At 39.4% G+C, this 24,695-nt stretch overlaps 3 protein-coding genes across 7 annotated transcripts; 2 read left to right on the top strand and 1 right to left on the bottom strand.

Annotated features, from left to right (window-relative positions):
- Positions 1 to 766: 766 nt before the first annotated feature.
- acbd5a (acyl-CoA binding domain containing 5a) lies at positions 767 to 8,518 on the top strand. Of its 2 annotated transcripts, none has more exons than XM_029458049.1 (13): positions 767 to 959; positions 1,286 to 1,412; positions 1,747 to 1,867; positions 2,696 to 2,768; positions 2,921 to 3,038; positions 3,564 to 3,815; positions 3,894 to 4,085; positions 4,498 to 4,592; positions 4,686 to 4,890; positions 5,009 to 5,211; positions 5,843 to 5,902; positions 6,065 to 6,174; positions 6,315 to 8,518. In XM_029458049.1, exons 2-13 carry the CDS (start codon positions 1,316 to 1,318, stop codon positions 6,325 to 6,327), a joined length of 1,539 nt encoding a protein of 512 aa, XP_029313909.1. In that variant the 5' UTR covers positions 767 to 959; positions 1,286 to 1,315; the 3' UTR covers positions 6,328 to 8,518. The 2 variants fall into 2 exon arrangements, with proteins under 2 accessions (XP_029313909.1, XP_029313908.1); XM_029458048.1 differs by having other exon boundaries at positions 773 to 959; positions 6,260 to 8,518.
- A 757-nt stretch (positions 8,519 to 9,275) lies between these two features.
- mastl (microtubule associated serine/threonine kinase-like) lies at positions 9,276 to 15,010 on the bottom strand. The gene is made up of 12 exons (XM_029457672.1): positions 14,736 to 15,010; positions 14,508 to 14,645; positions 14,277 to 14,416; positions 14,092 to 14,180; positions 13,889 to 13,995; positions 13,629 to 13,788; positions 13,296 to 13,444; positions 12,109 to 13,044; positions 11,775 to 11,916; positions 10,698 to 10,811; positions 10,411 to 10,512; positions 9,276 to 9,941 (listed from the first exon to the last, which is right to left on the bottom strand). Exons 1-12 carry the CDS (start codon positions 14,901 to 14,903, stop codon positions 9,784 to 9,786), a joined length of 2,403 nt encoding a protein of 800 aa, XP_029313532.1. The 5' UTR covers positions 14,904 to 15,010; the 3' UTR covers positions 9,276 to 9,783.
- Positions 15,011 to 15,568: 558 nt separating this feature from the next.
- On the top strand, positions 15,569 to 24,069 carry LOC115025433 (ATP-dependent zinc metalloprotease YME1L1-like). Of its 4 annotated transcripts, XR_003834202.1 has the most exons (19): positions 15,570 to 15,828; positions 16,417 to 16,536; positions 17,161 to 17,329; positions 17,477 to 17,578; positions 17,916 to 18,025; positions 18,116 to 18,266; positions 18,454 to 18,561; positions 19,488 to 19,661; positions 19,796 to 19,948; positions 20,047 to 20,179; positions 20,297 to 20,359; positions 20,845 to 20,957; positions 21,359 to 21,514; positions 21,636 to 21,787; positions 21,889 to 22,015; positions 22,367 to 22,440; positions 22,851 to 22,937; positions 23,041 to 23,292; positions 23,335 to 24,069. XR_003834202.1 is itself a non-coding variant. In XM_029457675.1 (18 exons), the coding sequence occupies exons 1-18, from the start codon at positions 15,793 to 15,795 to the stop codon at positions 23,191 to 23,193; spliced, it is 2,157 nt and encodes a 718-aa protein (XP_029313535.1). In that variant the 5' UTR covers positions 15,570 to 15,792; the 3' UTR covers positions 23,194 to 24,069. The 4 variants fall into 4 exon arrangements, 2 of the variants coding, with proteins under 2 accessions (XP_029313535.1, XP_029313533.1); XR_003834203.1 differs by lacking the exon at positions 23,335 to 24,069 and having other exon boundaries at positions 15,569 to 15,828; positions 21,889 to 22,047; positions 23,041 to 23,095; XM_029457675.1 differs by having other exon boundaries at positions 18,454 to 18,537; positions 23,041 to 24,069.
- Positions 24,070 to 24,695: the final 626 nt, after the last annotated feature.

The following is a 24,695-nucleotide window of genomic DNA, read 5'->3' as shown; positions in this document are numbered from 1 at the left end:
TACCCCAAAGCGCTATTCATCATTATTTTTTTACATATGTTGTATTATTATTTACTCAGACTATGTTGTTTTGTTATTTAGTAAAAACAATGTTTACCCAGGAAATGTATGACTCAGTACATCTTTTCACTTTAATCATATTAAAATAGATTTATTTTTCTTTTAATAAATTAACTATAGTCTAATTGTGCTTCCAATGAATTCAACAGAAAATGTGTCTGAGTGTATTTTGAACATAATGTTTTATGCATGACAAAAATAAGTAGATCTATTCATTTACGCAATCTTTTTGTTGTCTTAAGATAAAAGGAAATTATATGTCTCTTTTTTGGTTGTTACATTGTGGCCCAAACAAACCTGAGGTATCTTTACATTATGCATTATTGATTAATCAGCCAAAAACATTATTGGTGATACTGACGAATACATGTTTGACTAATTGTATATCTAGAAAGTTTACGAGGATGTGTGGTACTCGGAAATAAAGACAAAGTGAGAGCTCTTGCTTTTCGCTTCCGCCTACCTATCACCCTTCCAATTGAAGAATAAAACATGGATCCCGACTAGAGCATGATGGCAAGTGTAGTTTTACTCTGAACTGTAGGAATTTATATTACTATCATATTAGTATTATTATTACGCATATATTAATTCATGTTGAAATGCCATTTAACATATTATAACCTGAAATGTCTTATTTTGCCACTATTAATACTTTTCTGATGCATTCAGTACATGTTTAGTTGTTCCGTGAAAGCCGCTTTCAGGTCTTGAAACCCGCTTCAAACTACATTTCCACGCGGAGGCTTGTGGAGCTTGTAGGAAAATAGTGATATCTAGTGGAAAACTACAAATCCCAGAGTACACCGCTGTCTGGCTTTATACACTGTTCATGGCGTCTGGTCGAAGGCTAAAGACAGGTCGCCTTCTGACAAACAGATAGGCCGTTGACTTTAACGGTACGTATCATCGATTTAAAGCTTTTCCATCGACAGTTTGGAAGTATATATTGTATTTAGCACACGTATCTGGGCAGTTGGACGTGTGTCGCATAGCAGATAAAGTGCCTTAGATACACAACCTCCTCCTACTGGTGGTCACAACATAGGCTACTGTAAATACAGCAACTTGCAAGTTTAGCTAGTCGCATAAACGTTGCAAAAGTCTGGATTTATATGCTACAATTGTTATCAAGCGCTAGCATAAATGCTACCGTGGGAGTCAGCTTCTAGCATAGTGTTGTTCTGGTATTGCAGCGGTGTGTTTATCTGCTGCCTGTCTGTAGGTTTTGTGTTGACAGTCTCGGAGTGACACAATGGAGGTGGAGAGTGTCGAAGTGGAAGGTGAGAGTCGTTTGACCATGCTGAGGTTTGAGGCTGCCGTGAAAGTGATCAAGAGTTTAGCCCCAGATGGTAAGTTACCAAACCAGTCGATATGTATATCATGTATGCCAGTTCATGGCTTTAACATAGGGTACAAACTGAATGGTGTCAGTTTGGTGCAGTGCAACAGCTTGGTCTGCTTTGGATCTTGGGCGATTTAAAAGACTTAATCCACTTTACAAGCAGTGTGCAGAGATTTGCTTCACTGCCAGCAGTCTACAACTTAATGCAGAATCACTTTTGAAAGTCTGTCCTGTCTCAGAGCCTTCGCAGATATGTTAGAGATACAAAACAGTAAGAATAGTGCTTAGTAAACAGTTATTATGCACATTTTCAGTATGAAATGTCCTTTTATTTCCCTCAGGTCCCTTTCAGCCGTCCAATGATATGATGCTCAAGTTCTACAGTTACTATAAACAATCCACTGTGGGTGTATGCAATATACCCCGACCTGGCTTCTGGGATGCAGTTGGCAAAGCAAAATGGTAAAGATAAAAGGAAATATAAAGTCAGTTAATGTTTTTTATTTTGTTTGCCTAAATACATACAGGTTTCTTATATTCTTTGTATCATTTAAGGGGGAACACATTAGGGTATTTTGATTACGCTATTCTCTCTGGTTCTGCTATTTCAAGAATCATTTTGTTTTTACAAGTTGTATGAAAACCAAAGTCTTCAAGGCAAGTCATGACATTTAATTCTGGATAAACCATGGAGCACGTGTGCACATTGCGCAACACGTTGCGTTTGGTCCACTTTAATCTCACTGTGCAGTGACAGTACAATTCTCTCCACTAGGGTTTCTGACTCTAGTGCTTCTCTCTCTCTTTAGTCTCCTGTTGTGTGAGGGGATCTTTGGACTCTTGGAATGTAACCTCTTACCCACTAGGCTGCACAGTTTCTCTCATGGTCCCCTTTCTATATTGGGGTGGGGGTTTGCAAGTTCATCAGGAAATTGTAAACACAGTTTAAGGTGGAGTCTACGATTCTGGACAAAGATTGTTTACATTTAGAACCCCCCCCCCCCCCCCCCCCCCCTCCAATTTGACAAAAAATGTATTGGATTAGAATCGTTGACTCCACTTTTAAGGGATAACTCTAGCTACTAATGAAGGGTTAAATCTCTGTCGGCCTTTGAACCTCGGGTAACAAAAGAACACTTTAACCTCAAATAAACTGGCCTTGTTAACAAAACAAAAAACGGGGAAAGAAGTTTTCAAAAGCAATCTTCTTAGTGACGTAGATGCTTTACACCTTTTTTACTCGATAAAGTGATATAACAATATGTTTTTTTGTTTTGTGTATTGTTTCAGGGATGCGTGGAATTCTCTCGGAGAAATGCCAAAAGAAGAAGCAATGGCGGCCTATGTGGATGAAATGAAGCTGGTGTGTTACTTTCACAGAAGATGTAACCGTCTTATTATATAGGAATACTAGCAACTTGATATTAAAGTCAAAGCCTTCCATGAAACTGTCGCTGGATTGGAGCTCAACATCACTATCATTGATCTTGCATTTGTTGCTGTATTTGCGTGTAGATCCTGGAGGGCATGCCCATGACTGACGAGGTGGAGGAGCTCCTGCGTGTCCTCGGCCCCTTCTATGAGCTGATAGATGACAGGAAAAAGATCACACAGATATCAGACCTCAGCTCCGGTAGGTTCTATTTACCGCCCTTCACTTTGCATGTGACGTCAAACACAACGCATGTGGATCATAACCTTTTTATAATTTGCTTCTTGTCATGTGCTCAGCCCGTTTGACACAGTTTGCTAGGCAACTGGATGGCAAGTATATATTGCTGTGTACATATTTGAGTCTGGTGGTATTCTGTAGCTTAGTATTTGTCTTGGTGTTGTAGCTCAGATGCTTTTGGTGTTTATTAGCGCATTGCTGAAGTAGTGGTACAGAACATGTGTCTTTAGTGTTTCTTTCATTTGACACAGATACATCCAAACGTTTATCTGTGTCAAGTTTCTAAAAATGGATCCTCTGCTTTAATCCCAGAACATAAAGTACGTCCACTTGGTTAACTGTGGCTTTACATTTCTGTCTCTAAACCTTTTTATTTATTTTTATTTGAATCTTTACGTGGATAAAGTATTATTAACTTTATCCTTTTTAAAGGAAGCATCATCTTGGTCTTTGTGCTATTACAATTAAATGCATTTTGTGGAACAGGGTTGGGTACAATGTTGAATTCGATGCCATCGAAGAGCATCTCGAAGAGCGTCACAAAGAGCATCGTCAGAACGATGGAAATGAACGGCACCCTGGAAACTCGTCCTGCCAGACTGAAATCAAAGGAAGTGAAGGAAAAGTCAGAGGAAGAAACACAGGACGAGGAGGAGGAGGACGATGAGGAAGAGGAGGATGATGATGATGATGATGAAGAGGAAGAAGAAGAAGAAGTGATGAAGGAGGTCAAAAAAGGTACCAAAGTTATAAATACTGCGTCAGAAAATACTGTGAGGAAAAACGTGTAGTTGACGTGACTTTCTTTTATTTCAGACAAGAAATCAGTGGCTTCTCAACCAAAGAAGAAGGGTTCAGCCAGGAGACACAAAGGGCCTCTGTCCAACGGTAAAGTTGCCAACGGGGTTGCCCACCTGACCAATGGGAGCCATTCCAGGGCTGCCCTGAACAGTGACAACTGCCAGGAGGTGTCAGTTGGTGACCCTCTGCTCAATGGTCACCACACTGGTAAGGAACAAAGAGTTCCAGGGACAGCACTTTCTGTTCTGGTTTAAATATTGCATTTGTGAACTGTCCTGTCGTGTTACTGAGGACTTTGTACTCGCCTCAGCCCCACTCCCTGCGAGAGCCTGTGCTGGTGTATCAGTGCAATCAATGCGATCAGATAATCTGCTAAACTTCATTCCCAGAGCTGTGGCCACTCAGCAGCAGACACTGAATCTTAACACGTCACACATGAGCTGCTCCGGGGCGAGTTGTAATGGACTTAATGAATGGCTCTGACATGGCACACAAAAGCCCCCAAATTAAGTGAACGCTGCCTTCTTAATTACAGTGCAGTTTACTCTGCTTTACAATGCAGGATGAGTCTGAGCTTCTTTTTTTTTGCTCCCTTTTTTACCCTTTGTACTGATCTCAGATCCCAGTGTAGATGTGTCTGCTCCCAGCCACCTGGCCAGTGACTCAGACTCAGAAATCTACTGTGATTCTGTGGATCAGTTCGGCCAGGAAGAGGCAAGTGACGACTTTAAAACAACTTGTTAAGTTCAGTGGTTGTAGCCGCCATCGATTTTTCAAACAAATGTTTTTAACGTGCATCTTCTCCAGAGCTCGGAGCATAACCGCTCTTTGGACGACCTGGATGAAGACGAGAACCACGTCCTGCCACCTCTGGAGGAGCCCCAGGAGGATGTTCACAGTGCACCGCAGTGCATCACATGTGGAGGAGAAGATGGAGTGAACGACGGAACAACGTCGCAGAGACCGAGACTGAATGCAGACATGTCGAACGATTTGGTCAGAAGAGAAAGGGGTACGGTTGTCCTTGTATGCGCCAAGAACCTCAGTTTGAGTGTCTTTGTGGTCTGCACATATGGCATTCTGTGTGAACACGTATTAATCATAAATCATTTCTGTGCTTTTTCTTTTAGGCTCCAAGTCTCCAAGACGCAGCTCTGGATCTCTGATGCCCATGTACGGTGGTGGAGATGGGGACGGGGAGCGCTGGGGAGGAGAAGTGACACTTGGGGGAAGCCTGAACGAGCAGATAGTTGTGGTGTTGGCTCGACTGCAAGAGGACATGCAGAACGTTCTGGAGAGGCTGCACACCCTGGAGTCTCTGACTGCTAGCCAGGTCAGACTCTCATTCATGAAAGGAATAATGGGCCCAAAAACATCACATTCTCTTGTTCCACCTTCTCAAATGTGAATATTTTCTTGTCTTGTATGATGAGAAATGTAATATTTTTTTCTACTTTATAAAACAAAGGCTTAAACAAATACCTGGGACTACTTTCTCTGTTTTAAATGACAAGTCCACGGACAATTTTCCAAAACTTATTAACATTCATAGGACACAAACAGTATATGAAACTATCAAAAAAGGAAAAAAATGCTTGTTAGTATTTGAATTGTGTCATAGGTGTGTGTGTATAAGAAATATTAGTGTGCCAGTGAAAAGGGTCTTGTTCCCGTCGAACAATATCTCCCAGATTTAGAAAAGCTATTTGAAACCATTGAGGATATTTACGTCAATGTATGCTCAAAACATACAATTTATATTTACATAGTGGCAGAGTAGACTGTCTAAAAATAACAGATGAGGTGTACTGTAGGTGGCATAGACCGAAGATAAGGGACTTGTACTTTGGCACAGTAAACACTCTGTGCACAGATCATCACTGAAACGTTCAAACTTGGTGTTTACCGTTTATTTTTTCCTTTTGACAAAAGTTTATGGACCTTTTCTTTCTTACTCTCTGCAGGCACGATCAATGTCTCTGTCTCCAACTTACGCATCGACCCTGGTGAATAAGAAGAGTCGGGTAAACCGTTTAAAATACATTCAACTATTTATTTATTCTTGAAGAAAAAGACGTGTTTTAGCTTATTGAAAGACGCATGATCATTAATGGGAACTACAATGATTTAGACTTTTGAAATAATACCGATTTGTTATTCATTTATTCTTCATATTTTCCCCCTAGAAACCATCCTGGTGGCCTTTCGACATTTCTCCGACCAGTGTGGCCATTGCTGTTGTATGGCCATTTGTGGTACAGTGGCTTGTTCGTCTATACCTGCAGAGGAGGAGAAGGTATTCTTTTACAGAAAAAAATCTAATCTTGGATACAAAATTGCAATACCTAATTTAACTTCTTAACTTTCTTCTTCTCTAATAGAGGAATCAACTGAACCTGCTCTCACCCAAACCCCCCCCCCCCCCCCCCTCCATAGGAATAGACGATAAAGAGGAGTCCTCTAGATGTCTTCGGTCGGGTTGCTAATGGCTGTAACTCCCCCTTGCTTAGACCCACAGCCCAGTAATTTGCTTTTGCACTATGAAGAAGCACCCTAGAGTAATGAGTGAGAGGGAGATGACTCTCCAGTGTGTTGTACTGTGGATATGGAATCAAATAGAAACATGAATGTATGGGGTCGCAGCCTGTGATTTGCACAAGCTTTTGGAGACGACGCCACTGTACTGGAATCTTTTTTTCAGTAAGAAATGGATTGTTTTCGAGCGGGGGAACTTATAGATTCAACGTCGTCAGCGTGTTTATAAATCTAAACTACAGTAGCTTCTCAAATATTTCCATAACCAAGGCTTTGTTGCACATAAAATGGGCCTAAAACTTTGTAGTTTTAAACGTAACGCTTGATGTGGTTTTACATTTTCACGATTCTCTTTTATTAGTTGCCCAGGCAATGCTGCTATAATTAAAAAAATATATAAAAAATTGTAATGACTGTAGTTTAGAAGGGAAGATTGAATGTCATAGTATATTGATATGAGATTCTTTTCAATTCTGAGATTAAGTTAATATTTATTGATTTTCTTTAGAAAGTTACAATGAAGGCATTGCTGGCCAGATTTCATCTGTATAAATGAGGTTTATGTGGCAACTAAGTGTTGTGTATAGGTTAAACAAGGTTATCAATATGTTCTCATCACCTGTCCTGCGGCAAATCAATATGTGCTTTATGTGTATCAAATTGTTTTCCAAATCTAAGAAGTGCCTCATCATTATAAGGTACATTAATACTGTAGGTGGCATTATGGTTTGTTACATTCACATATTGTAGCATAATTGATCCTGTTGGACCAAATTAACATTAATCAAACTACCTAGCCATTAGGTGATGAGAATCTCTGACAGCTTATTGTCTACTCAGTTATCCAATTATTAATACTTGTCTGTGTTTACGCTGTCAAGTTTTTCTATAATGTATAATTTTAATGTGTGATGTAATATGTTTGTACGAATAGTGTGAGTGATAGTAATCATGATTTGTGTGCAAAGAAGTAAGATCTGTGTAAATTGTATACAATAGCTGTACAGTTCAGATTAAAATGCAGTATTTTAATTGCATTATCATGTATTATTAATATAGAATACTGTATCATTTACAAAGGTTTGCATCTGCAATAGCACTAATCTTTCCAGAGCCATTATGTTTTAATAAAAAAGTAATAGTTTATCTTTCTACTGAAATGTGCTAAGGCTTTCTCGCCCTCTGCCTGTGGACAGAGCGGTGTATGCATGTGATAATACAAGCCTCAAATAAAAGAAATCCAAATTTGTCCAGATTATTTCAAAGAAATTGTGCGACATTTCGTAGAATATTTATGTTCATGCACTTTCTGAGAGCTAAATACTGGAAACTATTTCATGTGTGTATGTGCTACAGTTAGCTTAGCTCAGCAAACAGTTAGCATGGCTGGCTATCAAAAGGTAACACAATCGGCAGGACAGCGCCCGGCTAAAAAGAATGCCCCGCACTTAACTCCTGTATAGCCACTACTTGTTTTTACACTTTAAATAGATTTAAAAAACAATTGACCTTTGGACAGAGCCAGCTAAGCATTGTTAGCTAACCGACTGCTAGTCTTGCACAGCTCTCCACAGCACTAGAGCAACCTGCTACTAGCTGTAGTTTTATGTTTAGCATACAAGTGAGTGGTATTGATTTTCTCATCTAACTTTCAACAAAATATCTAAAACAGGGGTGTCAAACTCATTTCAACAATATTATACCTCAGTTTATCATTTACACATGTGCATTACAACTTATAGATCACTGATTCTTGAGAATTTGGATAAACATGTCCCACTAAGGAAAGTAATAACATTTTCTCATTTAAAATAATCAGGGTTGATCATCTGAGGGTCTTTTGCACAAATGTAAAAAACAATTCATGTTTGTCTTTAATTTGATAATTTATATGATTATATGATACCAATACCAACTGTACTCCTGAGGACTCGCTGTCTCCACATCTGCTAAATGCTACAAGAGCATTCAGGCTCCTGTAAATTTGCTATTTGTTCAAGAATTTTTACATATTTATTGATGTTGCTCCTGTCACAACCATGATGTGTCAACACTGTCTCTTTTGTAAAGCAATAATTATTTTATATTATGACAAATGTATGCATTTTAAGTAAAGACAAGAGGCAGCTAGCAACAGAGAGAAAACAAGATGGCTGCTGTATACAACTCGTGCATGACATGTCAAAAAGTGAGTTTTTGTCACCACCGTCAGACGTCAACACCGTCTGGTTTTCTGTCTTAAAACATTGCAGTTGTACTGTAGTTTTTATTTTGCCGTTCACCCTTGTTAATATTTACAGAAGGATAACATGTACATAACAAATAGTTTGTTGTAATTAGGTCACTGTCACCACCGTGAGGTCTCAGTCGCCACCGTCAGATGGAACTTTCTTTGTTTTAAATGAATATGACTACAATATGTTCCTCCAATGCAGTTGATGTATTGAAGTAAATGTCCGTTTGAAATAAAAAATGGGATTTTTTTTATGTCCACAATTATTATTTTTGTATATTTAATGTTAATGATGAAAGTTGCATGATACTAAGCAATGACAGGAAAACACATCATTTATGAAAAAATGACAAAATCAGGAGGTTGCCCAGAAATATTGCTCGATTGCTGAGACCTTGTTCTATAAACACACGTTTATATTTCTTAATAAATCTTTTTTTTTCAAATTTAAAACCTGTTTTATCCAAATTCTCAAGAATCAGTGAGATCACAGTGTATCTACAAAGGCACAAAAGATTGTGTCACAAGTATCTGGAACAGTAGTTTACTTTATGATCAAAACAACTCATTTTTACACTTTGCAAAGTCATCCCGCGGGCCGGATTGGACCCCGGGCCGCATGTTTGACACCCCTGATCTAAACGGTCCTACATGCACAAATTATAATTTAGTTTTTCCAAATGTCATTGTGGTGTTTGATAACTTCACAGAAAGAGTACATCATGTTACAAACAATATTTTATTTGTATTTTACTCTTTTTCTTAGATACAAGATAACATTTCACAAGTAGCGGGGAGCCTTTTGAACTTATCTATAAAACTAGTAGTGTGGAATACGGACAGGAGATCACATGAAAATTACAAACACAAACGACATAAAAACAGTTCTGTGACAACATAAAGTATCCTACTCTGGTCTTAAAACAATGACACGGAAAGTAATGACGAATAATGACCAGTGATTGCACATAGGTACACTGCCTTTAAAAATATATTACAACCTTGAACAGAGAAACGATCAGAAACCACATCATTACTGTGTTATTGGAGGTTTGTTTAAAAAAAAAAAAAAAAAAAAGACCATGAAAGCACTCTCACTTCACCAACAACCACAATTGGTTGACTGCTGCTTTAACTCTACAGGCTGAAGCCCGACATGGCGATGTGCTGAGCATTATTTCTAGCATCAAAGTATGAGGTGTCGGTTTCATCCTCTGGCTGAGGTATGAAAGGCATCGGCTGGTTCTGCAGGTTGTCCCAATCCAAGCCCTCGAACAGGGGGTGAGCCTTGAGTTCTGGTGGATGTTCAAGCAAGACACACTTCCAATTTCATTTGGTCATACAATTAGATTTACTTACAATGGGTATTATACTAAGGCCAATATTTGTGATTTCATCTTGAGATAATTCCCTGATTACAGCTGCTCATAATCAGACATTTGAGCAAAATTCTGCCACAGAATTTAGGAATTCATTAAAAATGCAAGTATTGGCCTGCTGTGTTCAAATACACATTACTAGTATCAGAACAATCTGGGAACTTGGATGTAGCTGTTGTGTACTCTATAATATATCAGGTATAAAGTTTTCCCTGCAAGGATCTTGCACACAATAATTCTTTATTGACAAACGGGTTTGATCAAAAACTCAGAAAATCTACATCCTAAGATTTTTATCAGGTAAAATTCATGAATTTCTAGGAAGGTCTGAGGAACAATAATGTTTTAAAATTAGAAAAATAAAAATGTAAAAAGTGATCCTCACCCTTTAGACCAGCTCGATTTGTCATGTCCATGGTTAGGAGGATTTCAATCGCGTTTCTTGAGTTTACAGACAGTTCCTCTTCTTCCTCGGGCCAGGGAATATCTAAAAATGAGAGTGAGTTGGTAAAAGAAGCAACAAAAGGATTAACATCATCTATTAATTTTCTTCAACTAAAACCGTAATATGTTGTTAGGATCATCTGTTCAACAGGCTGTGTGTCGGTTACATATTTTGGAGCATTATGTGGTTTATGTTTGGGTGTTCCTGTAAAAGAAAACCAAACCCACCTCTGTTGAGAATATTCTGGAAGACCAGATGAGGCGTCTCGTCATTGAAAGGTGGCACACCTGTGAGGAACTCGAAAAGACACACACCTAGCGCCCACCAATCCACCATGCAGTCTGGATAGAAGCAAAGGGAAAGTCACATTTCATACAGCCGCTGGCTTCCCCTGTGATTCCTGTTAAGAGTGCACCAATTGTACTGCGGTGACAGAAGCAGGGACTAAGTCAGGTTGAGGATAGAGGGATTGAAGTTCTGGGTATAAACCCAAGTTCTTTCATTCACCAACATTATCACATCTCACACATGAACATTGATATTTGTGTCTGGCATTGTGGTTTTTAAAACAAAAAGTAATTTGCAATGACTACAAAGAGTTTTAGAATTTATCACAACCATCTATTGGTGAGTTTAGAAAAATACTTGACATGATGAATAAATATTGCCACACGAGATCCTTCATGTCACAGACTGACTGTTTGTGAATTCAAATAGCAGCAATCATGCTACAATGGCATGGTGCGTGTTAACATTTGAATGAACAACATCAGTCAGATCAATAGGTTATTATTAGATGACATTTTGCATGTCAGTTGCAAAATGTCAAAAAAATAAAGCCAGGGCTATGGCACATTGACTATAAAGCCACAATTAGCCCAAGCATACAGATATTAAAAGAGCAGAACAATCAGCAATGGTGTTAGCTGAATATTAGGAGATTATTATTATTTTATTTTTAGAATCACACATTTTAATGCTTCCCCCTTCCCTCTGATCAGGCCCACAGTTTGCTCACCAATCCAAGGGGCAGAAACAGAACCAGTAGGGATAGGGAAATGGGGGAAGAATCAGCTTATTTCCATCTAGCATATTAGCAGGCTGGGTGAACATGCAAGCTCACTTGCACAAACAGCAATATCACAATAAAACTTACCACACTGACAACTTTCTGAAACTCAAAGAAAAGGCCTGTCACAAGGACTACAAAGTCAACCATCCAATGTCAATATCCAAATGACTGTGTTGGGCTGTGTCTTGTGTTGTGGGTGGTACTTGGGGAAGTTTTCATTTCCTTATCTTACCGTGTGATTTTCCCAAGAGAAGCTCCGGAGCCAAATAGTCAGGAGTTCCTAAAATGGGTACACCCTCAATGGGCAGCGCACCCCTTCTGACACTCTTTGGGGTCCTGAAAGGAGTGTAAGAGGTCGACATGGGCTGAGGAGTCTGATGTGAGAAGGAAATAAATTGTATGTTAAAATCACCGCCACTCTGAAACACATTTGCGTAATCCCAAAAGATGAATCTTTTTTTATACTTGTGTACCCAAGATTATTAATTCTGTGCACAAAAGACTACATGTCTACAGCCATGCTAGCTGTACTGAGCTATTTTTAAACTGTCTCCTTGTATGCTCACCTGGTAGAGTGAGCTGTTGGAGCTGGGTCTTTTCTGCACTGGTGTTGTGTTGCCAGACGCAGTGTGATAAGAAGCTGTCGTGGACACGTCCATAGCATCAACAGAACCGACGCTGAATCGGGACACCCCCGACATGTTGGAGCGGTTAATGGAGCTACAGTAGCTACGGAAAACTACAACATTTCGCGGCTTGAGGAATGAGGTGGAATGTGCCACATCGCCGGCCAGATCAGGGATCCGGTTAAAATAGGAGCACTGAGAACCTCTCTGGCCAAAGTTACCAAGTTTGTGTGTTCCAGTAGTAACGGCAGATGGAGTTTGTGGGAGTAATTCAGTAATGGATGAATCTTTAGGTTCTTCTTGCTCCTCAGATGATGCCGAATTCTTGTCTTTGGAAAACCTTCTTGGCTTGAGAGATGCACAGCTGTCAATAGTGAGAGACGTTTCGTGCATAGAGCCGTCAGAGTCGAGGCTCAAGCTCCTGCAAACGTCACTGTTCCCAGTAAGTGGTGATGTGAGACTTGAATGAGACAGGTCAAACACGTCCTCGGTTGGCTCCTCCAGTTCACTAAACAGACTTTTAGCAATGGGACTGGAGCGCGTTGGCATCCGGTCTTCAGCTGACCCAATCCGCTCAGTGCAGGACATGAAGTCGCATAATTGGATGGTGGAAAATGTTCCAGTCAGGCCAGTCTGAAACCTTGCAGGCTCTCCTGGAATCTTGTAGCATCTCTTGTAGGCGGCATTACTCTTCTTGGCTTGGAGCTCCAGAGGCTCGGGGCTTCTCTCAAGGTCAGAAAATGTTCTCTTTACAGACAAGGCCGACAGACAAAAATCACCTGGAGCTGCGCGTTTTGTGGCCGCACTGTTCTGTTCGGGCCCTTTGGACTCCGGATGCAATTGCCCCTTCTGTTCATTAGTAGGTTTATTTTCTTTCTGAAGAAGAAGAAAGATACAATTGTGACGATAAGGAATAAACTAATGAAGGCATCTCTCAATGAATCAGTGTTAAAGCCAATCAAATTCCAATCCTTTGTTAACTGTATTCACTTACATCTACACCAGCTGTTGTATGTCACTACAGACATTACATATTATAAAATGTCTGCAATGCTATTTTTGAATTAGATAGATAATGATATTAAATGGCCTTTTTAATAGACTGTACAATACATACAGTTACTGACCTCGTCACACTCCCACATTGGACTGATGGCACCTTCAGTGTCGGTGGTGCTGTCTGCACTCATCGTCTCAAACCTCTTCCTGGCCTTCAGCAGTGTGGGGGTCAGATTTTTAGCCATATTATGAGGACTAAGCACCATGTTGTTGGGTCCTATGGAGACAATACAGATAAACGAACAGTTAAAACACATTGTTATTGCCAAGCTCTTACCAGGAAGCTATACTACGCACCAGCTTTTTATAAATAAATAAAACAGTCGTTTCAATTCACAACGTCAATGAATAGAGGGAAAAATAGCCGAGATGGATATCTCTGGCTATCTACCATGACATACCCGATTTCCAAGGGTAGCAAGCCGGAGAGAACATCTGATCTTTTTTCTTCATCAAGGGAGAACCAAGAGAGCTTTTCTTCTGTTTTATTTTGGAACAGGACATGGGACTGGACACAGCAGACACGCTGCAGTGACGTTTTCCTTCTGCTGTAGGAGAATTCTGTATTTGATAAAAGATAAAGGAGGAGTCATTTTTCAACACTAGGCTGAAGCATGCAATTACAGTATTTATCCAAGCAAAATTATATAAAGCCACTTACAAATCCAAGGGAGCTGATTAAGGAGAGGACTTGACCCGGAGTGCGGAAGTAATCTTGTTTCGGTTTAGCCAAGGATGGAGTAGTAAGGATATCCATAAGACTCAGCTCTGATAGCACAGAGATGAAATAAAGGAAATATCACTGACAATACAATTAGTGATGGTCACAATTTGTTCAAGTGTCAAGCTGATGGGACTTCATACCTCTGCCAAGCTTGACTTTAGAAAGCCCGAAGTCGGTCAGTTTGATGTGACCTTTGTTGGTTATAAGTATGTTGTCTGGCTTCAAGTCCCTAAAAAGTTATAATTCAGGTAAATGTCCAGGTCACACAACAAGCCTCACCCAAAGACTAATTAATCAGTGTTATAAACAATAGGTATAAAAGTACCTGTGGATTATACCATGACGGTGGAGGTAGTCCAAAGCCAATGCAACCTCTGAAATGTATTTTACTGACATGTCCTGGTCGAAATACCCATAGATGTGAAGCAGAGATTTGACATCTCCACCAATGAGATATTCCATGACCTGTAAGCAACATGAAAAAAAGATTTAAATTAAGCAGTTACTGTAAATGTGTTTTTGAGCAAGTGTCATTATTTTTGCCTCGGAGTGTTACCAGATAAATCTTGGTGGCTGTCTGAAGGGAGTAAAACAGGTGAACCACGAAGGGGCTTTTACTCAAAGCAAGTGCATCTCTCTCCGCCTTCATCTGGCCCGTCATATTCTTATCAACCATGTCTGCTTTCTTCATCATCTAAATAAAAATACAAATACATTGAGAATATTTTCCACTAAAATGAGTCTCATTCAATGATTCAAATCGTCAAAAATCAAACCAGCTCACCTTAATAGCATATAATCGCGAATTGGACTTCTTCCTTGCAAGGTAAACCTTGCCAAAAGCACCGCGGCTGACGGGCTTCAAAACGATGAAATCCTCGATAGAAGGCGGTTTAGGAATATCCACCGATTTATCATTCGTACTGGAGTCGTGCTTTTCTTCTGCGTCCATTTTCAAATGAGAAATTGGGTCGTGTGTCTTCAACAGCCCGCTAGCTCGGCGTAGACACTTGCATGTTAACACAACAACCTCTGGTTTGTTTTGAAATTTTGAATTTACTTGTCTTTCGCGGGGTCCTCTAACGTCCGTTCGGTTTAGTTGTACAAGTAACTGCCTGTGTGTAAAGCATAAAATGTTCTTTATGTGTGCTGTAGATTTACGTGTTGGTAATTCACTTTTGATTTTAAATTGCCAAGTGTATAACAATTTGTCAAAATAAGATAGCTAATAGAACAATATGTTCTATATTTATTTATTTGTATTTTTCTTTTTGCTCGAAGCTGCTGACATTTCTTTCTTTCTATCCATCTATCTATATATCTATATATCTATCTATCTCTCCATGTATGTGTGTATATATATATATATCCATATCTATATATATATATATTTATTATTATTAATATATTTTTGATCAGGCAGTAAGGAATGTATGTGAACCCATTGTGAGAAGTAAATATAGAAATTGTGTAATAACAGCCAAGCTTTTTTTTCTTTAGGGCACAAAGCGGGAACATGCTAATAAAGTAATGTTTTTGTCATATACTGTTTATTTACATTCAGATTTGAATACAATTGCTGTTTGAGATCCACAAGGGATGTAATGACGCAAGCTGCACCCGGTAGTTATTCGATTTGACGTAACATTGTAGTTCAGTCAGTTGACCTCAAATGCCGGAGAATCCATTTGCTGTTATTAGCTAAGCTGGTGAAAGTTGTGTAACAAGGGAAACAAAAAGGACACTGCTGCCGGGAGGACTCATTCATTTGAGTTATATAGAGGGTCTCTCCTCACACATCAACTCCCCAACTCCTAATTTTGAATTAGCATTTGGCAAACATGTTTTCGCTGTCAACGTCGTTTCAGCCACAGCAGGTAAGCCGACTGAGTTAGCTAGCTAATATGTGCTTCTTTGACAACGTATAGCTAACGTTATGTATTTGAGCAATACTAGTCAGTGTTGCCCGGGAAGGACTGTTATGGGAGTTATGGCAATAAGAAGCTATGTCTGTCATTGTTTATGTCATGTGTTCTGTTATGGTCAATGACAACCTAGCACAGCTAATGTTAGCGTTAACACGCCGACGGTCATGATCTGCCTATGCTGACGTCACGTTGTAAGTCATTTCTAAGCAGGGAGACCCGATGCCCTTTGTGTACGTGCAGTATGACTGTACCATCTGACATGTCTGGGAACTGCTAGGTTTTCAAGAAAACCGAAGGGTGTTTACTTAATTTTCAAAGAGTTGATGTTATATAAGTGTCTGACGTATGTGGGTCATACTGCTCTCTGATTGGCAAAGAGCAGTGTGGAGTTTGCCTGAATAACACTGATATAACAGTCCTGCCCCACTTCCTTGTCTGGAAGTTTATGTTTGTGTCGAGTACATATAGTAAGACAATACACCTCATCATGTTTTGAAACACTTTTTCTTCACCCTTCTCTGTTTTTGTATCTGCCAGATGATTGTGCCCCTCAGCCAACTCATCACTGCCCTGCACTCTCTGAAGAACTCAGCCACGGCTTCAATCCAGACCCTGCACAGAGACTTCATTCCAGAGCACAGTTCATATCTGAAAGAGGTGAGATGGACAACACATATACACAACATGATTCCATGAGGGGACAGTACATAATCATCACTGACTTTGGTCTGAACTTGAATGTCTCTAGACATAGAGATTTAATTTTACTTTGTTGGCAATGCTAAACAAGACACACGCATCATACTGAACATTTGTTATGTTAGACAACCTACAGTAAAAAAATTAATCCGTAGCCAATAAGATGATTCAAGTGATGAAGAACCCTCTTTTGAACACTTTGATTAGACACATCAAGCATGACAAATCCCATGAATCTAGATAATTAAGCACCTTTTAATTATTCATCTAAAAAGTTTTCCTGCAGAAAAAAACATTGCAAACAAGGTGAAGCAGTGATGTTGAAAGGTGTGCGTACAGCCTCTCTGACGCAGTAAATATGTAGCAGACGTACCCTGTTTATTCCCTGATAATTAGAGGTTTATTTTCATTTTATGTGTGTCTACCAGTACCTGCTAGGTGCCAAGTAGGTCTAAGTTGTGTTCATTTCTATATATCTCAGAAAAAACGAGTGAGATGTCTAAGAAAGGTTTTTACAAAGCGTACGAAATGATTGTCTTAGGAAGGTGTAGATAACCTATTTTTGCTGCTCCGTCTTCACAGCCCAGTGTGAGTCTGAGGGATCTCGGCCTGTCAGAGATCAGAGTGAGTCAGCTGGACGAGCTGGTCAACAGGTTACTGCCTATTCCCGGATCAGAAGAACCTCCTGCTGTTCCTTCGATATGGAGGTCGAGTCACATTTCAGCAGACAGCTTCTTTCACAACAAGCATGGTGAGCAGCTCAGGCGGATGAGCTGTAAGGCTTTCCACCCTTATTGTTTACGAAGACAATCGTGCGTTACTGAAGAAAGCTCAGTTTACACATTTGTCAATATATCATGTAAAGTAAAACAAATCTTTTTCACTTTTTGTTTGACAGGGTTTTCAAACAAAAGGTTGGGGGTTTTTGGCTCCCAAATACTCCACAGACAATACCACAGTCCTTTAAGAGAAGCTTGCTCAGAGCTACACTTCTTGCCTGGTAAGAAACTAATGTTGAATATCGTCACCTTCTTAAACTAATGGCATGTCGCATTTTAAAGTTTTTCAAAAAACTGATCCGAATATATGATATTTATTCATTATTTCACACAAAAAGGTGAAGACAATATATGATTATTGACATAAAAATAACACTGCCTGTCAATAAGAGGATTAGATCACTTAGGCCACTTTACGAACATGCCGTTGTGACTTAGGCCATTAGTTTAAGAAGGTGACGATATGTATCCTGCTGAGTGTAAGTTGTACGTGTACGTGAACATTTTAGGGTGGTGTTTTAATGTTTTTCCCTTTTTCCACGCGTGTCACTTGTCTAGTATGGGTCCAGAGTCGGGGTTTCAAGACACTTAAAACAAAGACCAGACGAACAGAGTCTGGTTATGACGGTCCAGTGGAGTCTGAGCCCTACACGCCAGCCTTCATGAAGGTAGGCAAATTTGGGACGAATAAGGAAATAAAGAAATTAATTTTAAAAAAAAAAGCTTCCTAACCAACTCTCCCTCTGTTTCACTCGCAGGGATTGCTTCAGAGGGATAAGGGACCAGAAGCACAATCACTGGACCAACTGATGAATCAAAAGAACCTTCCTGATAACCAGCAGGAAGCTTTCAAGACTGGTTTCAGTGAGGGGTTCATGAGGTCCCAGGCCTTCACTCAGAAAACACAAGGCATGTGGCTCACTTACTTCGCCATCAAGCACTACAGTGTAGACCTTATAGAAACAAAGGTTACCCTGACGGTCCGTGTAACTCCAGGTTGTCTGTGGGTGGCAGTGCTGAGTTTAGACGCAGAGAGATCTTATGATTTGACATGAAGGACTTCTAACTGATCTTTGTCTCATGCTCGGTTTTACAGACTCGCTGAGGAGAACCAGGTTGATCCTGATGGTCCTCCTACTCGTCGGTATTTATGGATTGTCAAGAAGCCCGTTTCTCTCGGGTAAAGGCTCCTTTTCTGATGCTGGTTTGTTACAGTTTTTATTCTCTCCTATGCTTGCACATCAACTCGAACGCCCTACATGCACACTGCAGAAAGCATGTTAGTGTCTCCAAAGATGGAAGACAGAAATGTTTGAATTGAGCCTATTTACAGCTTAAAATTGTGATGTGCGTTTTTAAAGTGTGGCTTCAAGGTTATACCTTATAGCAGGGGTCCCCAACCACCGGGCCGCGGACCAGTACCGGGCCGCGGATCATTTGGTACCGGGCTGTACGGAAAGAATAAAACGTTTAGTTTTTTTGTGTTTGTAATATTTATTGTAAACATTTTATTTACATTTGTGTGCAGGGTATTTTATTTTGAAAAATGTGATAAAGTGTATAATATAAAATGGAATAATTACATTTACATTATATATGTAATAATTAAATTATATCTTTTGCACTTTATTGTGTGTTTTCTTATGCCCCCCCCCCCCCCCCCCCCGGTTGGGGACCGCTGCCTTATAGTATAGCTGCTAATACATGCTATCTCTCCTTCAGTGTGCATATAGAGTTTGACTGACTGTTCTGCTGCATACCACTGTGTAATAATACTTAAATATCTATATCAACAATGTATGTTTTCATGAGTGTGCTAGAGATATTCAAATAGTTGGAAGTGATACATGTGGAGAAGCAGCTTAGATTTGGATCTTTTATATTTAAATATATATATATATATATATATATATATATATATATATATATATATATATATATATATATATATATATATATATATATATATATATATATATATATATATATATATATATATATATATATATCGCTGCAGTAAGCATATTGTAACCAGCAGTTAAACTGTCTGTCATTGGGAGACGCGTGTAAAGAAATGGAATGTTTTTCTGGCGTTACCGTACTGAAGCGATTTGTTTTGGGATTTCACAGTGAGGTTCCGGACCACATCTAGTCTTGACTCGGCAGTCGACCCCGTCCAGGTGAAGAATGTGACATTTGAGCATGTCAAAGGGGTGGAGGAGGCGAAGAACGAATTACAAGAAGTTGTGGAGTTTCTCAAGAATCCCCAGAAGTTCACTGTTCTGGGTGGAAAGCTGCCTAAAGGTATTTTATGTTTCCTCTCATTTCCTCAGTTTGTTTACTGTCCAGGAAATGAATGCGCACATGTGGTCATTTGTCCTAATATTCTGTGACATTTGGTTATTAATACTAATTGGTTCCTTCCGTTATCCTCTCAGGGATCCTCCTCATAGGTCCACCGGGCACAGGAAAGACTCTGTTAGCACGGGCCGTGGCGGGGGAGGCCGACGTTCCTTTCTTCTACGCCTCCGGATCAGAGTTCGATGAGATGTTTGTGGGTGTCGGTGCGAGCCGAATCAGGAACCTTTTCAGTAAGTTTGCTGGAGGTGGGAGAAAGGGAAAAAAAAGTGAGTGAGTAACCAGTTGAGGATGTATCCAAACAAATAGAATCTCTCTTTGTGGTTTGCAGAAGAGGCAAAAGCAAATGCTCCCTGTGTCATCTTCATTGATGAGTTGGACAGCGTCGGTGGGAAGAGGATCGAGTCTCCAATGCACCCCTATTCTAGACAAACCATCAACCAGCTGCTGGCTGAAATGGATGGGTCAGTTTTCTGCTGCTTTTTTTAATAACATTTTTTATAAACTGCATAGTGTGAATAATTTTTTTTTTGCTTTCAACAACTTTCATTTCTAATTCTCAATGTTTTGGTATTTTACAGGTTTAAACCCAATGAAGGTGTCATTGTTATTGGTGCTACAAACTTTGCAGAGGCTTTGGATAAGTATGTTTACATTTCACCTAGGTTTTAATTTGCTTGTATAAGCTTATTGTTTAACAACCGGTCTGAAGTACGATAAATCTCTGTAGTTCATGTATTCAAAACTCTTTCTGTTTTTGTTTTTTACTTCCCGCTCTGTGACCTTTACCCCCTGACAGATGGCTCGGGCTGTGTTATCCTTGTGGCCCTGTCCTAGTTTCATCTAGTCATGTACGCAAATAATAAAACGAAAACATGGAATATACTACACTAATACAGTCACTTAAAATCATACAGTCATGTTGTTTACACATTTACATGGGAAGTTAATTAAAATATAAAATGTGAGTATCTGAAAACATACTTCACACTCCTCCCATATTTGAAGGAAATAAAAAAAAAAATAATAATAAATAAATTAAAAAGAATTGAAGAAGAAAAGTTAAGTAACTTATCAGAAATTAAGAATCTTAATTAATACATTTTAATACTTTGCTGTTACTTTCCAGCGCTCTGATAAGACCAGGGCGGTTTGATATGCAGGTGACGGTCCCTTACCCCGATGTGAAAGGACGCACTGAAATTCTCAACTGGTACTTCTCCAAGATCAAAGTGGACCCTGGTAGGTCTCCGTGTAAAATATAAAAAATATAATAAATATTAAGGCTATTACTTTTAACAAATGTCTCGGAAAGCAAATATTTCAGGATATGTTTTTTTTTTTACTTCACTCTTTTTATTTGTCATTCTTATATTTCTTTTTAGCAATTTTGAGAAACAATTTCAGATTGGCAACTTATAAAAAAGGGAAAATAAGTATTTAACAACGAAGTGTAGTCAACTATAACCGGCAATAAATATATTATTTAAAAAAGGTGGCAAGTGATGTGATATTAGTGGGAAAAATCCTGCACATCCTTATCAACTGAAATCTTAAAGCATTCAAAGCTGTAAACTTGTGAGAATACCTCGTGTGTGTATATATATAAAGAAGGCATTTTCTATTGTGTTGCTCTTTCGCAGATGTGGATGCACACATTATTGCCCGGGGCACGGTGGGATTCTCTGGGGCAGAGCTGGAGAACCTGGTCAACCAGGCCGCCCTGAAGGCAGCCATGGACGAGAAAGAGATGGTCACAATGAAGGACCTGGAGTTCGCTAAGGACAAGATCCTCATGGGTGAATACACACAGTGTTTAGATGTGCTCTGCTCCCATGAGACAGATTACCTAGACCCAGTATAATATTTCTTTTAATCGCTTATAATCCTTTTTTAAATTTGTTGTCCTTTTCATTCCAGGCCCTGAGAGGAAGAGCGTTGACATCGACAAGAAGAATAAGACCATCACAGCCTACCATGAGTCCGGCCATGCCATCGTTGCCTATTACACCAAAGATGCAATGGCCATCAATAAGGCCACTATCATGCCGAGAGGCCCGACTCTTGGCCATGTGAGCTCTTCTTCATACTCCTGTCCGGTACCGTCTTCGTCACCCGACGTTAACACTAAACCCAAAAGCTAAATCGCATTGTCCTCGTCTCCGTCCTCTAGGTGTCCTTGCTCCCAGACAACGACCGTTGGAGTGAGACAAGAGCCCAGCTGCTGGCTCAGATGGATGTCAGCATGGGCGGTCGAGTAGCAGAGGAGCTCATCTTTGGAGATGAAAACATTACTACTGGTGCGGGAGAACTTCATTCAATCCATGCTCGGGTATCAGACCTGTTGTGCTTTCAGCATCTGAAAACACTCCACCCACACAATATAACCATTTAAAATACTTCTCAGAACAGTGTATGCACTCCACAAAAGCAGATGTATGTGGTTTCAAAGCAATTTTGACTGATTTTGGTATTCTGAAATTAAATTCAGAATACTTTTGCTGTTATGAAACAAAGTCTTTATTTACAATTTGTCTGACATCGGCACTGAAACACTACATTACAGTATTGTAGCAAATGTCTGTATGCTTTGGTTGTTTGTGATACAGCATTTAGTTTTAAAATCGTTTCCCTGCTTGTGTGCATTTTAGGAGCCTCCAGTGACTTCGATGGAGCGACCAAAATAGCAAAAATGATGGTGACCAGGTTCGGCATGAGTGACAAGGTAACGTTTTAATATGTGTGGCAGATGAAGGGAACATTTCGAGTTCACTCAACAGTGTTGTTCTGGGGCTTTTATTGCTGTGGGGCTTGGCCTTGTGTGTACAGTATATATACAACAAAGTGTTTGCGCAAAGCCAGGGCTAAATGTACATTTAAATGTTATTCTGAACACGTCGGTTTCAGCGCGAGACAGGGACACTGATTTATTGTAAAGTTGAAATGAAAACTTGCAGTCCTCCTAACATTACGATAACATATAATTACACCTAAGACAAAGAAAGTCTTTAATTCTAGACTCCTGGAAATGTAACCTCCCAGCCTATAATGATCGGTATCTACAGGTGACTAATGCATGAGGAGGTCTATTGTTCATTTAACCTGAGGATGTAATTTGTGGGGGTTTTTTTGCAGCTTGGGGTGATGACCTACAAAGACGTGAGCAAGCAGAGCCCCGAGACACAAGCCGCCATCGAACAGGAAGTCAGGGCTTTACTGCAGGTGAGTGTCCCACAGCACTCAAATTGACTGATATATTAATACAGATGTTTATCTCTTTCTTAATCAATTTCCCATTCATCCATCTTCCTTTATTTACATACAGGACTCATACGGACGTGCTAAATCCCTCCTGAAGACTTACAGTTCGGAGCACAAGAAGCTAGCGGATGCCCTGCTAGCACACGAAACTCTGGATGCCAAAGAGATCCAGATGGTGCTGGAGGGCAAAACACTAGACTACCAGATACCTCAGTAGATCTTTTAGACTCTTGTATTATGTATATATGAAGCTGTGCAATTGTGCACTGGCCTTTTGGAGGCCTTGTATTTCATTTGTTTGTATCTCTATTATTATTATTATTATTATTATTATTATTATTATTATTATTATTATTATTATTATTATTATTATTATTATCGATGTGAAGATGACACAGAAACAATTCACCCCTTATAGATTTTAATTTTAATTGTATTTGTGTTGTTTTTCCTGTAGAGGAAGCTTTTGGTTTCACAGCGATTTTTCTTTCTTTCTTTTTTATTTTAAAGAACTCAGTGTAATTGGATATAAAAAAAATTGTCTCCACAAGTTTGTCTACTACAGCTCACAAAGAGGTTTCATTAGGGGCTTGTTGTCTTCGAAATCTCAAGACAAATGACTTAGTTTTATACATCAAGGGTCATATTTGGTATCATAACGAGGTTATACAGCAAATAAAGTTGACGAAGATCATGGTTCCTTAGGATGAGATGAATGACTTCCTGTTTGTCCATGTCTCCATTTACGTTACATTTAAAATTTGTACAGACTGGTGAGCACCATAGAACCTTAAAGTACCTCAATCTAGAATGTACCAAGGTACAGGTGAAACCGCTGTTCATATTAGAGTTTCCTCTCTAAATGATGTCTTTCCGCTGCATCTATTTTATTTGTTCTTATTTATTTAAGTGCCCAAAGGTGTGTTCTCTTTTTCTGAAATTAGTGATAGACCCTCATGCTACTCGAAGCTCATAAATGAGGGGAAATGTACATACACTGTCACCGTGTAAAAGGATTGCCTTTGGGCTTCTGTTTGTTCTTTTAGACAAAGGCTTTGTTGGAGCTCAAATAAAGGTTATCCTTACTCATGAATGTGTTCAGTACATGACTCAGGGAAACTTAAGCGTGCATTCATTGACCGTATTGACCACTTGAGGGCAGCACAACAAGCTGTAACCTGTAGCACACAAACGACCTGTTATCACCTTCAAGTGTATGTGTGTTAGCAAACAGTTGCTTATTCACACAGACGGAGATATTCGTGTTTATTTGGAGAGGAATGACTCCAGTATTCTGTTTTGGTCTTTGCTAACTTAGCTACTAAATGCGTCACTAGCTAGTTTCCCAGTTAGTCAGTGTGCTGTTATTTTATTTTACATTTGGTACATCCTTTTGTCCAATCTGTAGTCACATTTTCAAAACTCTTAACACAATTAGCACAGCGTCCGTCCGTTTACAGTTTATGTTGTCTTCGCAGAATATGCGGTCAATTAACACGTTTCAATAATGCTTACATTTTCTTAGCATTCAAAATTAACTTTCTTGTCTTAATTACAAATGATTGCTCACAGAATGCCAGAAATGAAACGCGAACTGCAGAGTCGGGTGATATATTTCTCTGGTTCATCATCATGTTCCTTATTTCATTTTTTCAATTTTACATTAATTACAGTACACTCAATAGGCTTACCCCATCATGAAAGTGGAGACAGGATTTT

Source organism: Cottoperca gobio, chromosome 20 (assembly GCF_900634415.1).
Source record: "Cottoperca gobio chromosome 20, fCotGob3.1, whole genome shotgun sequence".
In the NCBI taxonomy this organism is placed as follows: domain Eukaryota; kingdom Metazoa; phylum Chordata; class Actinopteri; order Perciformes; family Bovichtidae; genus Cottoperca; species Cottoperca gobio.
The sequence above is the reverse complement of the archived record's forward strand: the minus strand, read 5'-3'. Positions and strand labels throughout refer to the sequence as shown.

Coding starts and splice junctions, on each gene's coding strand:
- acbd5a (XM_029458049.1), top strand. CDS start 1,316: ATGGAGGTGGAGAGTGTCGAAGTGGAAGGTGAGAGTCGTTTGACCATG. Junction 3,816..3,893: donor GATGAAGGAGGTCAAAAAAG/GTACCAAAGTTA, acceptor CTTTTATTTCAG/ACAAGAAATCAGTGGCTTCT. Junction 4,891..5,008: donor TTTGGTCAGAAGAGAAAGGG/GTACGGTTGTCC, acceptor TTTTTCTTTTAG/GCTCCAAGTCTCCAAGACGC.
- mastl (XM_029457672.1), bottom strand. CDS start 14,903: ATGGACGCAGAAGAAAAGCACGACTCCAGTACGAATGATAAATCGGTG. Junction 14,417..14,507: donor CAGCCACCAAGATTTATCTG/GTAACACTCCGA, acceptor TGTTGCTTACAG/GTCATGGAATATCTCATTGG. Junction 13,789..13,888: donor TAATCAGCTCCCTTGGATTT/GTAAGTGGCTTT, acceptor TATCAAATACAG/AATTCTCCTACAGCAGAAGG.
- LOC115025433 (XM_029457673.1), top strand. CDS start 15,793: ATGTTTTCGCTGTCAACGTCGTTTCAGCCACAGCAG. Junction 19,662..19,795: donor GGGTGGAAAGCTGCCTAAAG/GTATTTTATGTT, acceptor TTATCCTCTCAG/GGATCCTCCTCATAGGTCCA. Junction 21,515..21,635: donor TAAGGACAAGATCCTCATGG/GTGAATACACAC, acceptor TTTTCATTCCAG/GCCCTGAGAGGAAGAGCGTT.